The 14,482-nt window shown below is 36.2% G+C and overlaps 3 protein-coding genes across 3 annotated transcripts; all 3 read left to right on the top strand.

Moving 5' to 3' along the window:
* Positions 1-400: 400 nt before the first annotated feature.
* On the top strand, positions 401-4,247 carry LOC111209057. The gene is made up of 8 exons (XM_022708791.1): positions 401-1,001; positions 1,062-1,157; positions 1,240-1,323; positions 1,551-1,971; positions 2,063-2,365; positions 2,451-2,586; positions 2,706-2,912; positions 3,003-4,247. Exons 1-8 carry the CDS (start codon positions 401-403, stop codon positions 4,245-4,247), a joined length of 3,093 nt encoding a protein of 1,030 aa, XP_022564512.1.
* A 6-nt stretch (positions 4,248-4,253) lies between these two features.
* Positions 4,254-4,907, top strand: LOC111209056. The gene has a single exon (XM_048766997.1). The coding sequence runs from the start codon at positions 4,254-4,256 to the stop codon at positions 4,905-4,907; it is 654 nt and encodes a 217-aa protein (XP_048622954.1).
* A 7,039-nt stretch (positions 4,908-11,946) lies between these two features.
* Positions 11,947-12,922, top strand: LOC106414045. Its single transcript, XM_022707497.2, has one exon. It carries the CDS (start codon positions 12,207-12,209, stop codon positions 12,768-12,770), a length of 564 nt encoding a protein of 187 aa, XP_022563218.1. The 5' UTR covers positions 11,947-12,206; the 3' UTR covers positions 12,771-12,922.
* Positions 12,923-14,482: the final 1,560 nt, after the last annotated feature.

The following is a 14,482-nucleotide window of genomic DNA, read 5'->3' as shown; positions in this document are numbered from 1 at the left end:
CAAGCTGCTACTGCTGATGCCAAGGTGGTTACTTTGAGCTCGCTTGCTGCTGATGTCTACCCCTCTCCCTCCACGGGGGCTGATGTGGGTAGAAAAGAACTCTGCTTCAGAGCCTAACCCCAACCAAGGTCATCAACAGGCTAGCCTTGGAAAGGCTCCTGAAGATACTTGGTGCGCTCACGCAAAAGGAAAGCGTCTGTCAAAGAAGGATGAAGCTTTCACGCTCCCTCCGGGTGAAGCTTGTATAAAAATCCCAAACTCTGTGATCGAACAGAACAGAAAATCTTGGGAGCCTTTTGTCTTGGGCCAGTTCTACTCGGATCCCCCCTCTCAAGGTACAATCCATAACATCGTCAACGGAATATAGAGCAAACAGTACAGGGATATTGCGGTATCGAAAATGGAAGGGTTCGCGTTCCTGTTCCGGATTCCTAAAGCTGCAACAAAACACAGAGTTATTACTCAGCGTCTCTGGCAAATTAAAGGTCAGACCATGTTTGTTGATAAGTGGGAACCAGGCATTGTGCCATCAAAACCGGAGCTCACCTCAGCGCCGATCTGGTTGGAGCTTAGGAAGGCGCCTTTCCAATTCTTTAACGAGGATGGATTAGAACGTATCGCAGGACTGGTGGGTCATCCTAAGTTCTTACACCCTACCACTGCGAATAAGACTAACCTAGAGGTGGTAAAGGTGTTCACCATCATCGATCCTAGGAAGCCTCTCCCTGAAGCTGTGAATGTCCAATTTGAGTCTGGAGAAATCAGTAGAGTTTTGGTTTCAAGCCCATGGATGCCACCGGTTTGTGAATCATGCAGGGAGGTTGGTTATATTGTGAAACGATGCCCTTCTGCAGTTAAGCTATGTTCTTTTTGTAACTCAGAGGGTCACTTCCCAGCTAATTGTCCCAAGAAGCAGAAAAATGAGCCTAATGTTAGGAAGACTCGGAGAGGAAGATCTAAAGAAAAGCAGGCATGGAAGGAGGTGGATAAAGTTGCGGCTGGTAAATCTCCGCTCTCCTAAACTCAAACTAGTCTGACTGTTCATGTGCACCCTGAGATAGTGCAGACTGAGCTGCACAAATCTCAACTTGGAACGGCGAAAGATAAGGTTGTAGGTGAATCTTGTAACACGCCCTTCTACCTTCTACCTTCTACCGGTAAGTGCTAGAAGCCGCTCTGGTGCTTCTGGATCCTCTCGTTCTGATGTTCAGCCGGACTCTTCACATGTGGAATCGTCAGACTCTGATTTGGAGGAAGGAGAGCTTAGTAAGCATGATTTGGAATTGGGTTTTCAGGTTGTGCGGAATAAAAAGAAGTTTTCAGGTCAGAAGTTCTCAGGGCAAAAAGGAAACCGGGGCAGGGGCCCCAATCTAATCTAATTTTTATGTCGACAGACATTTTTTGTTGGAATGTGCGCGGTCTAAATAAATATAACCACCACAGCGGATTAAGGAAATGGTTTAGGAGAAACTCTCCTCTTTTTGGCGGAATTCTTGAGACTCATGTAAAACAGCTCAAGAAGAATAAGTTTGTGTCAGAACTTTTTCCAGAATGGTATGCTGAAGATAACTACGATTTCTCTACACTTGGGAAAATTTGGCTTGTCTGGCATCCTTCTCTCTCAGTTAATATTATTTCTAAGTCGCTCCAGATGATCACTGCTGAGGTTACTTGGCCTTCTACTACCCAGTCTAAGCTGTTCATCTCTACTGTTTACGCTTCAAATGATCCTGCCGAGCGTGGTCTTCTCTTGTCGGAGATATCAGCCCTCTCTGCATCGCATGGAATGGACACGAAACCATGGTTGATGGTCAGGGACTTCAACCAAATCAGAGATCCCTTGGAGCACTCATTAATCCCTACTCTAAACATGGATAAGAGAATCAGAGACTTCAATCTTTGTCTCCTTGATGCTAACTTGGACGATCTGAACTTCAGGGGCACAACTTTTACATGGTGGAACAAGCGCAAGTCAGCGCCGCTAGCTAAGAAGCTGGATAGGAGCCTGGTCAATGATGATTGGTACTCACTATTCCCGTCCTCAGTGGCATTTTTTTGGTAGCCCAGACTTCTCGGACCACGCGGTCATCTCTATCACGCTAGACCCTGCCAGAATAAGGGCTAAGAAACCTTTCAGATTCTACAATTTCCTTACTCAAAACCCGGAGTTTCTTGTTACTATCGGCACCAGCTGGTTCTCTTTCAACGTTACTGGATCGGCAATGTACAGAGTCGCAAGGAAGCTGAAGCTCTTGAAAAATTTGATCAGCGAGTTCAGTAATCAGAACTACTCGGGAATAGAAAAAAAGATGGCTCTGGCTCACGAGAAACTTATCCAAGCGCAATCTGCTATGATATCCATCCCGTAACCAACTAATGCTTCCTTTGAGCTTCAGGCCTTACATGAATGGGAAGAGTTGTCTGCGGCTGAGACAGCCTTTTTCTTTCAGAGATCGAGCATCAGTTGGCTCTCTTGTGGGGATGGAAACTCTAGACTCTTTCATCGATATGCAGAATCCCGTCAGGCCGTTAATCACATTCATTTCCTTATCGCCGACTCTGGGGAGCGCATTGAATCTCAAGCTAGTATTCAGGAGTTGTGTGTAAATTACTTTTCGGATCTTCTTGGCAGCCCAGTTTCGCAGCCGTTGTTTGTTCAAAGCGACTTGGACCTCCTATTTGATTTCAAATGCTCAACTGAGCAGATATCAAGCTTTGGAAAACCATTCTCAGTGGAGAATATAAGGAATGCGTTCTTCTCTTTGCCTAAGAATAAATCTGGTTGCCCTGATGGTTACTCGGCGGAATTCTTTATTGCATCTTGGTCGATCGTTGGGGCTGAAGTTACGGAAGCTGTACTGGAATTCTTCCGTTCTGGCCGTCTCTTAAAGCAATGGAACTCAGCAAACCTGGTACTGATACCTAAGAAGCTCAACGCCTCCCTAACAACGGACTTTTGACCTATTTCTTGCCTTAACACGGTATATAAAGTAATTTCCAAGCTCCTGGCATCTAGGCTCAAAGAGATTCTCCCGCTGCTGGTTTCTAAAGCACAATCAGCTTTCCTTCCCGGGCGTCTTTTAGCGGAGAATGTACTGCTCGCAACGGACCTGGTTAATGGCTACAACACTCAACCTGTCTCTCCTAGAGGCATGCTCAAGGTAGACTTAAGGAAAGCGTTCGACTGTGTTCGTTGGGACTTCATCATTGCTACTCTCCGGGCTATTGACATACCTGCGAGTTATATACGTCTCATCTCTGAGTGCTTATCAACGGCGTCCTTCTCGGTTTCGGTAAATGGAGTAACGGGTGGATTCTTTCAAAGCACTAAAGGAATCAGACAGGGCGATCCGCTCTCTCCGTATCTATTTGTGCTGGCCATGGAGGGTCTGTCTCGGCTTCTTTTGTCGCGATATGAAGTGGGCATTATTGGTTTTCATCCGAGAACAGAGCAATTCAAGATCTCACACCTAATGTTCGCTGATGATGTGATGGTCTTTTTTGACGGAATGAGTAAAAGCTTACATGGAATCACGGAATGCCTCGATGATTTCGCTTCCTGGTCTGGGCTACACATGAACAATACCAAAACAGAGCTTTTCACGGCAGGGCTGGACCAATCGGAATCCGCGGCTATAGCCAGCTACGGATTCCCTTATGGTCAATTCCCTATCAGATACTTCGGGCTCCCACTCATGAGCAGAAAGCTAAAAATCTCTGAGTACTCTCCTTTGATGATCAAGACCTCCAACAGGTTACAGTCATGGTCGGCAAAACTCTTATCATTCGCTGGGCGGTTGCAGCTTCTCAGGACTGTCATTTTCGGCATAGTCACCTTCTGGATCTCAGCTTTTATTCTCCCTAAAGGATGCATAAAGAGTATCGACGCCCTTTGTTCCAGATTCCTTTGGTCTGGAAATATCGACAAGAGAGGTCTGGCAAAAATTGCCTGGCGAACAGTTTGTCTGCCGACAGAGGAAGGAGGTCTTGGTCTTAGGAGTCTCTTAGTCTGGAACCAGGTCCTGTGTCTCAAGTTTATCTGGTTATTACTATCGAAAACTCCATCGCTATGGGTAGATTGGCATTGGAGTATTCATTTGAATGATAAATCTTTTTGGACCGTAAAAGCTTCTGCAACTGACTCCTGGGCCTGGAAGAAGCTTCTGGACCTCAGACCGTTGGCGCTTCAGTTCTGTAAAACCAGGCTCGGCAATGGAAGGTCCGCAAGCTTCTGGTTTGACGCTTGATCTCCCATGGGCCAGCTGATCGAGCACATAGGCCAGTCTGGTCCAAGATCGCTGAGAATAAGAAAGAATTCCGTGGTGGCGGACGCAATCAATGGATCCACTTGGAGACTCCCTCACCCAAGATCTCAAAAGGAAGTTGAACTTCATATTTACCTCACTACTATTATTTTGCCTTTACCTATGAATGTGAATGATGAGTATGAATGGATTGCTGGTGATTCTCAGTTGCGTATTTTCAGGTCTGCCACCACTTGGGAGGTGCTGAGACCGCGAGAGGATGTTAAAGACTGGGTGGACGTTGTCTGGTTCAAAGGATGCATTCCGAAGCACGCGTTCACTATGTGGGTTGCTAATTATGATAGACTGTCGACGAGGTCAAGACTGGTTGCTTGGGGAGTCCCTATCTCGCCTTTGTGTCCATTGTGCTCTACCTATGATGAAACAAGAGACCACCTGATGCTGCCCTGCAACTACAGCAGGGAAGTCTGGCGCGAGGTCCTCCACAGATGTCAACCTCCGTCAATAATGTTTACAACCTGGGCTGAGCTCATGTCTTGGATACGATCTTCACAATCAAAAAGGCTTACACTATTGAGGAAGTTGGCGGTGCAAACAGTCATCTTTCATCTGTGGAAGCAAAAGGAACAATTTGGTGCATAATCAGTCAACTATACCGGCTTCTACAGTGTTCTACGGTATTGACAAAGAGCTTCGAAACATCATTTCAGCGAGGAGAGTTAGAAAGAGATTCAGTGACCTCATGGTGATGTGGTTGAGATCGGTTCTCGTAGGTTATAAATTCAGTGCTCCATCTTGTATTTTGTTATTTTTTGCCAAGATGGTTCAAAAACTAAGATCATCTCTTGTAGAATCATTTATTCATCTGTATGATATTTACAATTTAGCAAAAAAAAAAAAAAAAATTCTTGTGAAGGAGTTTAAGTGTTGTTCTGGTTCACGTATGTGCTTACGTGGATTTTAAGTAACCAGCCCATAACATAAAGCAGGGTGTGTTTCACGCGTCAACTATCTTAAAGCACGGTCTTTATCTCCGGGATTTGCCACCTCTCATGTGATTTATTAAACAGTGATCACCTATTTCTCGTTTAATTGAAAAAATAAGTATTTACATGTAAATTATGTAAACCTCCCCGGTTTTCTGCTAGGGCTTGATTTAATTTAAACTTATACTAGATTTCATTTATTTTTATATAAATATTTTATTTTCAATTCTAAATTGATATATATATATATATTATAATATATATGTGTCTATCAATTTTTAAAACATAATAAGTTTACGGTATATTTTTTCATTAAATATATTGTTTCAAACTTTCACATGTATCTGTATATTCTTATATATATATTTTTGGATTATTATTTCATTATTAAAATCGTAAATATATATATAAAGATTAGTAAAATATTGTTTTATTGTCATATTCGAAGTTATTGTAACATTTCAAAAATTTAGAATTTTTTTTTAAAATTAAACTTTTCGCTTCATAGATTTATATTATCGAGTAAATAATTAAACATTTAGTTTTGTTTAATTTTTAAAATAAACTATACAGTTTAAAATTTGTTTTCATTGGTTTAAGGTGGTAAATATTAATCATTGTTAGATAATATGATTTTTGTTATTTAAAAAAAATCTTTATAATTTTAAAAGTTAACATCAACAAATATTTAAATATTTAATATATAGAGGTATAGTATTACAACATTAAATTATATTTATTTAATTTATACTATCTATAAATCCAATGGATCATCTATTGTTTAAATCCAATTATGATAGCCCAATTAAAATTTCTGGTATGCCCAAAATTTAAATGATAAAATTAGAGATTAAATGTAATATGACTTTTTAAGAATAGATCCATTGGATCCATTTTTTAAAAAATCATACAAAAATCAAAGTTATGACATTTTTTAATATATAAGATATTTAAAATCTCCGCTTTAGCACGACTGATTCAAAGCGATGCCGTGATTATCTGTATTAGGCCTGAGCATTTTTAACTCAACCCGAAGTACCGACATTAACCCGAACCAGAAAAACCGAATCCGAATCCGAACTGTTTTACAAAAATATCCGAATGGGACTTATGAGCTTACTACTTTGGACTTTGGTTATAACCCGAACCGAAATCCGAATTAGGACCCGAAGATATCCGAAATTAGTTAAATATGTTAATGTTTTTGTATATATTAAGGTGATTTAGATATTTTAGAGTATTCAAAATATTTTTGTAGTTTGTTTTATTTGTTATTTTTAATATTTTTAGTTAATTTAGATAGTTTAACTAATTTTTAATTAGATTTGTAAATAATTTATATATTTTGAACTTTTTTTGTCAATTTTCGAGGTTTTTAAAATCATTTTTTTATACTATTTTAAACATTGGTTAAATCCGATCCGAACCGAACCCGGAAGGAACCGAACCGAACCTGATCCGATAATTAGTAAAAGCCGAATGGTACTTATGAGCATAACACCGAAAATCCGAATCATTCGGACCGATACCGAACAGACGACCGAACGCCCAGGCCTATCTGTATATTCAAGACCATACATTCATAACGTAGTTTTGTTTGGCCCATTATGTGGTTTTACTTGATTCGATATCGAGCCCATTTTGTATGTTGGTTAATACATACTAGACCCTGAGCTCGGATATGAATTTTTAGTTTTTTATTATTTATTTTATTAAATGATGTATTTGTAATATTCGTTCATATTATATTCATTAAGTAAATATATTTTTTTGCATCTTAAACTATCTATTTTTTTACGAATGTGTGATATCATATAAAAATATAAAAAAAATGAGTATAGAGTTAATTAGATAATTTTAAAAATATAAATTTTTCTTTCGTGTGCGATATCATATAAATAATGATCCGCCCAGTTAACAAAAATCATGATTATTTTATGTGTACTTTTTTTTTATTTTGACCATTTCCTTAAAACTATATTAAATTTTACATATTTTAATTAAAATATTTTTAATATCTTTACCTTTTTATTTAAAATGCAACTCAATATTTTCTTAACAATTTAACAAAATATTTAAAAATATTTTTAGAATTTGTTGGAAAAATATGAAAATTACATTTTAAATTAAAATTATCCTAAAATATGATAAGTTTTGATGTAAACGAAAACTCAAATTATTTCAAAAATAATGATATTCAATGATAATAACAATTTTAATTGATTATTTTTTAAAAAATACATTTACAAAAATATTGTTTGAAAAAAAAATTCATTTATCTTTCTAATACAAAATGAAAATATTATAATTAAATAATAAAAAATATAAATAAAAACCATAAATTTAGCAAATGACAACTGAGTTATATTATGCTAAAATTTTCTTTCTAACAATTTATCAAATGACAAATGAGTTATGAGCAAATAATACCTTATAATTTTTAAAAACATAGTAATTCTTAAATATTTTTTGAATAAATAATTATTTTTAAATTTAATCAACTAAAAATAATATCCGTACAATTGTGTGAGTCAAATTCTAGTTTTATTGATGCATGTTATATATTAGTGCTGCATGTTTTAGGTAACATTTTAATGATGCACGTTTTTAAAAATCTTCATTATTAAAATTATGCATGTAAGGATAACTCATGAGTTTTTTTGGTTGATTAAATGACATTATGTCCAAATTTATTTGAGGATATTTCATTAAGGTAACTGAAAAAAACAAACAATAAAATAGGAAGTTTAAATTCATTTAAGCATATTTTTTTAATGTAACTGAAAAGACAAGTAATAAATTAGGCAGTTTTATTCGTTTTAGGATATTTCATAAATGCAACTGAAAAAGACAAGCAAAAGAAAATAGAGTTTAATTAATGAAGTAAGAACATTTTCAAATGGGTACTAATCTTTTAATAATATAGATCAGGCGAGTTATGATAAACGTGCGATTCTGCCGATCCCGATATTGTATTATCTATTATCTAACACTGATCGAACGGCTCTTGCTCTCACACATCTTCCACTACTTCTACTTGACTCATCACATTCTCGAAGTGAAGTTAAATGTTAAGAAACACAAAAAAACTTGTAATATTGGCCATTACCCGTTAGGACCCATAAAAATTAATAATGACCCGCCAAGAAATTGTTGGTACGTAATTGAGTGCACCGAAAGGTAGCACTATTTTATTCACTTGTCTTTCCGCAACTTTATTTTCCTTTTTGTATCAAATAAGAAGACAAAATGTTATGTTGTTGTAGGGCTTGGATCCACATATTAAAAGAATCGGCTAGAGCCGAAACAATATGCAAGAGATATGCCCATTTTTTGTCAATTAAAGAGAAGTTGGTCCATAGTTAACACGTGAACGTTCCATTTGTAAATACCATTTTCTATGGCTTCAGTTGAAAGTGAAATAGTAAAACCCCATTAAAACTTCATTACCCCTGTAACCCTTATGGGTTTCTTAAAAAAAAATTCTTTTTTTTGTCTGATTAAAACAAAAAAAATTAATTAAAAGGTGAACCAACACGTGGTAGCCCGCGAACAGTGCAAAAATCCCATAAGGATCGATCGTTATTTTGTTGTTTCTGTCACCGGTTTTTTTTATTTTCGGTGGAGTCCGCCACTAGTTTTGGTTAAGAAACCCCTTTAAATCTTGCGATAATCATGGCCTTAAAGTTATACTAAGAGTGTGACCGACAACTTTTGGAATAAATGAGAAAAATGATTAAGGTGAAAATGGAAAAGAATAAAAAAGTAAACAAAGGAAAAAAAAAAAGAAAAAAAAAGTTATATCTATTAAAATCTAGCGCAATAACGTGGGTAAGATTTTTTTGTTTGAATAGTAACTAGAGTAAATGTAAAAAATGCAAGTTTACTTAATGAGTGAGTTACTATCAAAGACACATTTATCTTTTTTCTTTCATAAAAGGACACATTATGTCTGAAGCACACAATTCATGAAACTAAGATTTTTTTTTGACCATTATGCCCTTTAGCTTTACGTGTAGTTAGCAAAAAAAAAGAACTAGTTACTTTCTTCTAGTTAGTTAAGTTAGAAAAATAGTTGGATTATTAATGTTTTTTTCCAAACTGAAATATCTTCTGTCTCTGTCGCAAGCTTCACTTGATTCATTTTCTTCGTGGATCTTCTCACCTTCGACTGCAACTCGTGGCAACCAAGCTTGGCGGCTTCTCTCCCATTACAATCTCCAGCCACTGTACTCCAACCAACAGTTCTCAACCGCAAACCTCCTTTGTTGCGTATGCTTCATATCCTCCGTGATTCACCTGTCTTGAGCTCTCTCTTTTCCGCCGCAGCTCGTCGCGTCTGTCTCAGGCCACCAGACCATCTCCGTCGTCTTGCTCTGCCGACGGTGTCATGCTCGGATTCAAGCCTCGTCGTGCTCATCATCGCTGTCTCTGTCTCGTCACATAAGAGATCAAGCAACAATGGTGGATTTTCAATAATTTTCAGATTTGGTCCTTCACTTTTTGATTTCTTTCGATTGTTTTGCAGAAATGTCCTCTTAAATTAACACCAAACTTTCAGTTGTGCAGTTTAGACCCCAATAAATTTTATTTCTCTACTTCTGCTTCACAATCCTCAAATTATAGTTTTCTACCAATAAAAGGACAACAACTATGTTCTTATACTTGATGTCTCTCTCTTTTATCAATCATGAATAAAATAAAGAAGTTGTAGCATGGATTGGAGACAGGTTTTTGTAACATTTTTTTATGGATACGTCTTTGTGGACGAGTGTTATGTGGACAGATGAATTGTGGACGAGTGTTATGTGGATAGACGAATTGTGGACGAGTGTTAACATTGTGGACAGTTTTCTGGTGGATATATATGTTGTGGACAAGAGTCATGTGAATGTGTTCTTATAAACAAGTTTGTGGTGGACCTGTTCTTATGGACAAGCTCTTACAATTATAGTTGTGTAACTATGACTGTTTGTGAACATGTTATTGTAGACAAAGATCGTGTTTGAAGTTTAATCTATCTAGGGTTTGTGTTGTTTGTTTGAAGATAATCCATCTAGAGAACATATTGTATTGTGACATTTTGAAAGAGAGAAAGGGATTAAGCTTTTTGTGTGGACGCAATTCAATGGACGCAATTTATGTAGACAAGCTTCTGTGGACAAGCTTCTGTGGACATAATTTATGTGGACACAAAAATGTTATAATGTTTTTGTGGACAAGTTTCTATGGACAAAATATATTTGTGTCCATATATATATTTTTGATATTTTATAAATTTTTATTTTATTAAATAATATTTAATGGACATAGCAAGTGTGGATATGAGTTGATAAGAAAATTATTCTTACGTAAAGTACATAATTAAAAGTTTGAGACGAAATCAAGAGGATCTATAAGTAAATTAAAGAATGTTGGGGTCAAATTGTAAAAATCCAAAAATGGGAGGACTATATGTGTAAAATAGAGTAATTTGACCATTGTTTCTTTTAGAGCTTTCTCTCTGCAACAGAAGCCACCATGAAGAGATAAAAAACTTAGATCCAAGGCAACTACCTCGAGTTCATCCACGTCGAATCCCAAGTTCATCCACGGAAAATCACGAGCTAATCCACTGAAAAGGATGGGCGACATGTGAATCAAACTTAGATCCAAGACAGCTTTGTGGATAGTTCATTTGTGGACAAGCAAATTGATGGACATGAAAAGGATGGGCGACATGTGAATCAAATGTTGCAGGAGATACATCGGCTTTGCTGTCTGCTTAAGAAGAAAATCAAAACTTTATTTATTTCTTATCTTCTTGTATTTCAATTAGAAACAAGGATGAAAGAGGAAAAAAATTTGTAGATGAAATTCTCATAGTTCAATTAGAAGCAAACCTTGGATGTATTCGTCGGCGAAGATCTAGAATCTCCCAAGCTGAAATTTCAGAATCGACTTTCCTTAGCTCCCAATATGAGGTTTCCATGAATTCGAGATTTAAAAAATAAAGTGGTGAAAGATAAAGATTCGACAACAAAAATTAGTGATTTAGAATTATAAAAAAAAAAAGTCTACAAATTTAGTGAAGTAGAAGAATATTTAGAAGGATACGAAAGATGAGAGATGAAGATGACGATAAATGGAGGCATGATTAAGTTTAGGGAATTAAAAAATATGAAACTAAAAAGTGAAAGTTAAATGGAATTATATTGAAAATAATTTTGACACATGTTATGACATCTTCTTTCTAGTTGAAGGGTAATTCAGACAAATGAACATAAGAAAGTGTTCTCTTAACTCAATGTGTATTTATGTGTAATTGATAACTCATAATGTGTCTTGGAGGGTAAATGTTTCTTACTTAATTGGCTATTTTATAGTGTAACTCGGAGTAACAAATTTTTCACTGATAGAAGATGCGCTAAATACACCATTCAATCAAAGCCTATAAAGATAAATCATTTTTTCTGTCTTTGTCGGCCTTTTTTTACCTTTTGACCTTCACGTGAGCATTATTAACCCTTATCACTACATTAAGTGGTTTCATACGTTTTTAAAGGGAAAATGGGTAAATGAATTATAAAATTATTGGTAATTGTTTTTCATATTTATAGTTTGTTTATATAACCTTTTCTCTCATTTTTTGTGCATTTTTCCAATGATTCTATAAATAGACTATATGTATAAAAATGGAATATTATTAACCCTTATGATAATTTTAGGACAAAATCACAATGTAATCATACTAAATGCACAGGATCTTCGTTTCTTTTTTACCAGGAAAAGTAGTGGTGGACCATCCACAATTATTTTCTTTGACGTTGGAAAGTTTTATACTTCAACTTCATAAAGATTCTCAAAGAAAACCTTCATCTTAAACCCTTCTCCGTCTTGTGTATACTTCCCTCAGATTCCATACTTAAAATTGTACACACAATTATAACTAGTTATCATTCTAGTTTCTGTGACAATGGGTAATTGCGTATGCAAAGGCAGTGGTGGTTCAAGAAAGTTATACGATAAAGATGATTTATTAATTAGAGTTGTGACTCCAAACGGCGGCGTCATGGAGCTTCATCCTCCAATCTTCGCTGACTTTATAACCAACGAATTTCCCGGCCATGTCATCCATGACACCTTAAGCATCCGCCACTCATCTCCGCCGCTTTTACACGGAGAAGAGCTCTTTCCCGGTAACATATACTACCTCCTCCCTTTTTCTTCCTCCACAGCCTCAACAGTTCAACAACACTACACCGAATTAGCAACGCCGTACAGAATGTCTTTCGGGAAAACGCCGGTGAAGGCGGCTGCGAGTGGCGGCGGCGGAGGTAGTAGTGGGGTGTGGAAAGTGAGGCTTGTGATAAGTCCGGAGCAGTTGGCGGAAATTCTTGCGGAGGATGTGGAAACAGAAGCGTTTGTGGAAAGTGTGAGAACGGTGGCAAAGTGTGGTGGTCAGGGCGGCGGAGCTAACTGGAGAGCGAATTCAGACCAGTTAAGCATTACGAGTAGTTTCAAAGGCCAGTTAAGGTAAACTTTCGAATATGTGTAAACTAAAGTTTATGTAATTCTTGTATGTTAATTATCTTTTAATTTGTTTCATGGTTTTAGCATTTAAATGATGTTTATCACGTTCGTATTTGTTTGAAGAATTACCAGTTTATCAACGTAAAAATATTTGACACATATACGGCGTCTCACATGAAATAATTAATTTTATGAAATCCTTTAAATTATTAATTTTTCCTAATCAAATGCTAAAAGACTAAAGAGCAAAACAAAAGAGGAGAGAGAAAGAGAGACATATTGTCCACTTGGGTACTTAAGAACTTATTTTGGGCCGATACTGGGTTTGTAAAACTATACTGGAATGATTTATTAATTGTTTTTAGCATAATAAATTCTACTTAAAGCATGGTGCCAAGTGTAATTAATAATTTAGGATTCAGGGTAAAGTTATAAATCCTGCGTAAGTAAATAGTAATTTAGTAAACACACAACAAAATAACTGGTTCAGAGACTTGACCATGTAGCTCAAAAGGATTCGAGATTTTGATTTATTGAAGTTTAGCACAATCCTCTTTCTTTAAGTTTAGATGTATGTGGATCTTATAATTGCCTCTACGTTATCTCGAAATCACCAAATTAAACAGGATGTCTTTTGTCATTGTAAAGTTCTAATGCACTCTTAATGCATGTTATTGAAGTAGAACGATCATCAGAACAAAAGATGGTCCTTTAAATTTTTCAAAGCTAATTTAATTTATACTCGTTGATATCTCGCATTCATTAGTGTCTACGTCTTCTATGGTAAATTAAAAGTATATTTTAAGCAAGTGGAAAGAAAAAGAGTTGATATGTATGCATGATGGCGGACCCACTTGGACAAACTATGGGTTCAATTGACACCCCTAAAATTTGAAATAAATTGTAATTTTTTTTTTTTTTTGTTTTGATGACCGTGGGGTTCCCAGGCGGTAAGCCCAGACTAATCCCCACGAGGCCTTCCATCCGGGCACGCACGGTTATAGGCGGGAAGGTGGCCAAGGCGACTCGAACCCAGGGCGGGCACTCCAGCTGGAGTTCCATTACCACTAGACCAAGAGCTATTGGTTGAAATAAATTGTATTTTGCTTAAAGATATCTTGATTTCTAAAAGAAAAATGGTGAAAAAACATGTTGAACCCATAAAATTTAAGATTAAATTTCTCTATGACCCCAGTTAGGAACGATTCTAGGTCCGCAATGCATGTATGCATGTTATATATATTAATTGAAAAGTTGGTAATGAAACTTAACATTTTTAACCAAAAAACATTTTATATATTAACATATATTTCTACAAAAAAATAGATTCCATCACTGGCTGCCTATGCTACTAGCCAGCTATGCATGTATTATATACTATAGTTAACGATGTTGATTACACAATTACCATATTTTAATTATTACAATGTTTAAATATGGTATACGTATCCACAATGTTTCCCTGTTTGAAAAGACAACACATGGTTCAGGTTTAAGATTTATAATTGATGATATTTAATTATCTAATAATGATCATCAAAAGGGATGTACCTTTCTCTCATGCATGCAAATTATTTAAATACTTTGATTCACTCGTCATGAGATACCAAAGAGTGGAAGAACACAAATATTAGACGACAAAGATTTTATTAAAAATCTAACACTGAATCGATTTCAGCTGTCCTACTGCGTCAACAACCAGGAAATTTGGAAGATGTT

Source organism: Brassica napus, chromosome C8 (assembly GCF_020379485.1).
Source record: "Brassica napus cultivar Da-Ae chromosome C8, Da-Ae, whole genome shotgun sequence".
In the NCBI taxonomy this organism is placed as follows: Eukaryota; Viridiplantae; Streptophyta; class Magnoliopsida; order Brassicales; family Brassicaceae; genus Brassica; species Brassica napus.
Note: the sequence above shows the minus strand (reverse complement) of the source record. Positions and strands in the feature narration are given on the sequence as shown.

Coding starts and splice junctions, on each gene's coding strand:
- LOC111209056 (XM_048766997.1), top strand. CDS start 4,254: ATGGGCCAGCTGATCGAGCACATAGGCCAGTCTGGTCCAAGATCGCTG.
- LOC111209057 (XM_022708791.1), top strand. CDS start 401: ATGGAAGGGTTCGCGTTCCTGTTCCGGATTCCTAAAGCTGCAACAAAA. Junction 1,002..1,061: donor GGTGGATAAAGTTGCGGCTG/GTAAATCTCCGC, acceptor ACCCTGAGATAG/TGCAGACTGAGCTGCACAAA. Junction 1,158..1,239: donor CTACCTTCTACCTTCTACCG/GTAAGTGCTAGA, acceptor TGGAATCGTCAG/ACTCTGATTTGGAGGAAGGA.
- LOC106414045 (XM_022707497.2), top strand. CDS start 12,207: ATGGGTAATTGCGTATGCAAAGGCAGTGGTGGTTCAAGAAAGTTATAC.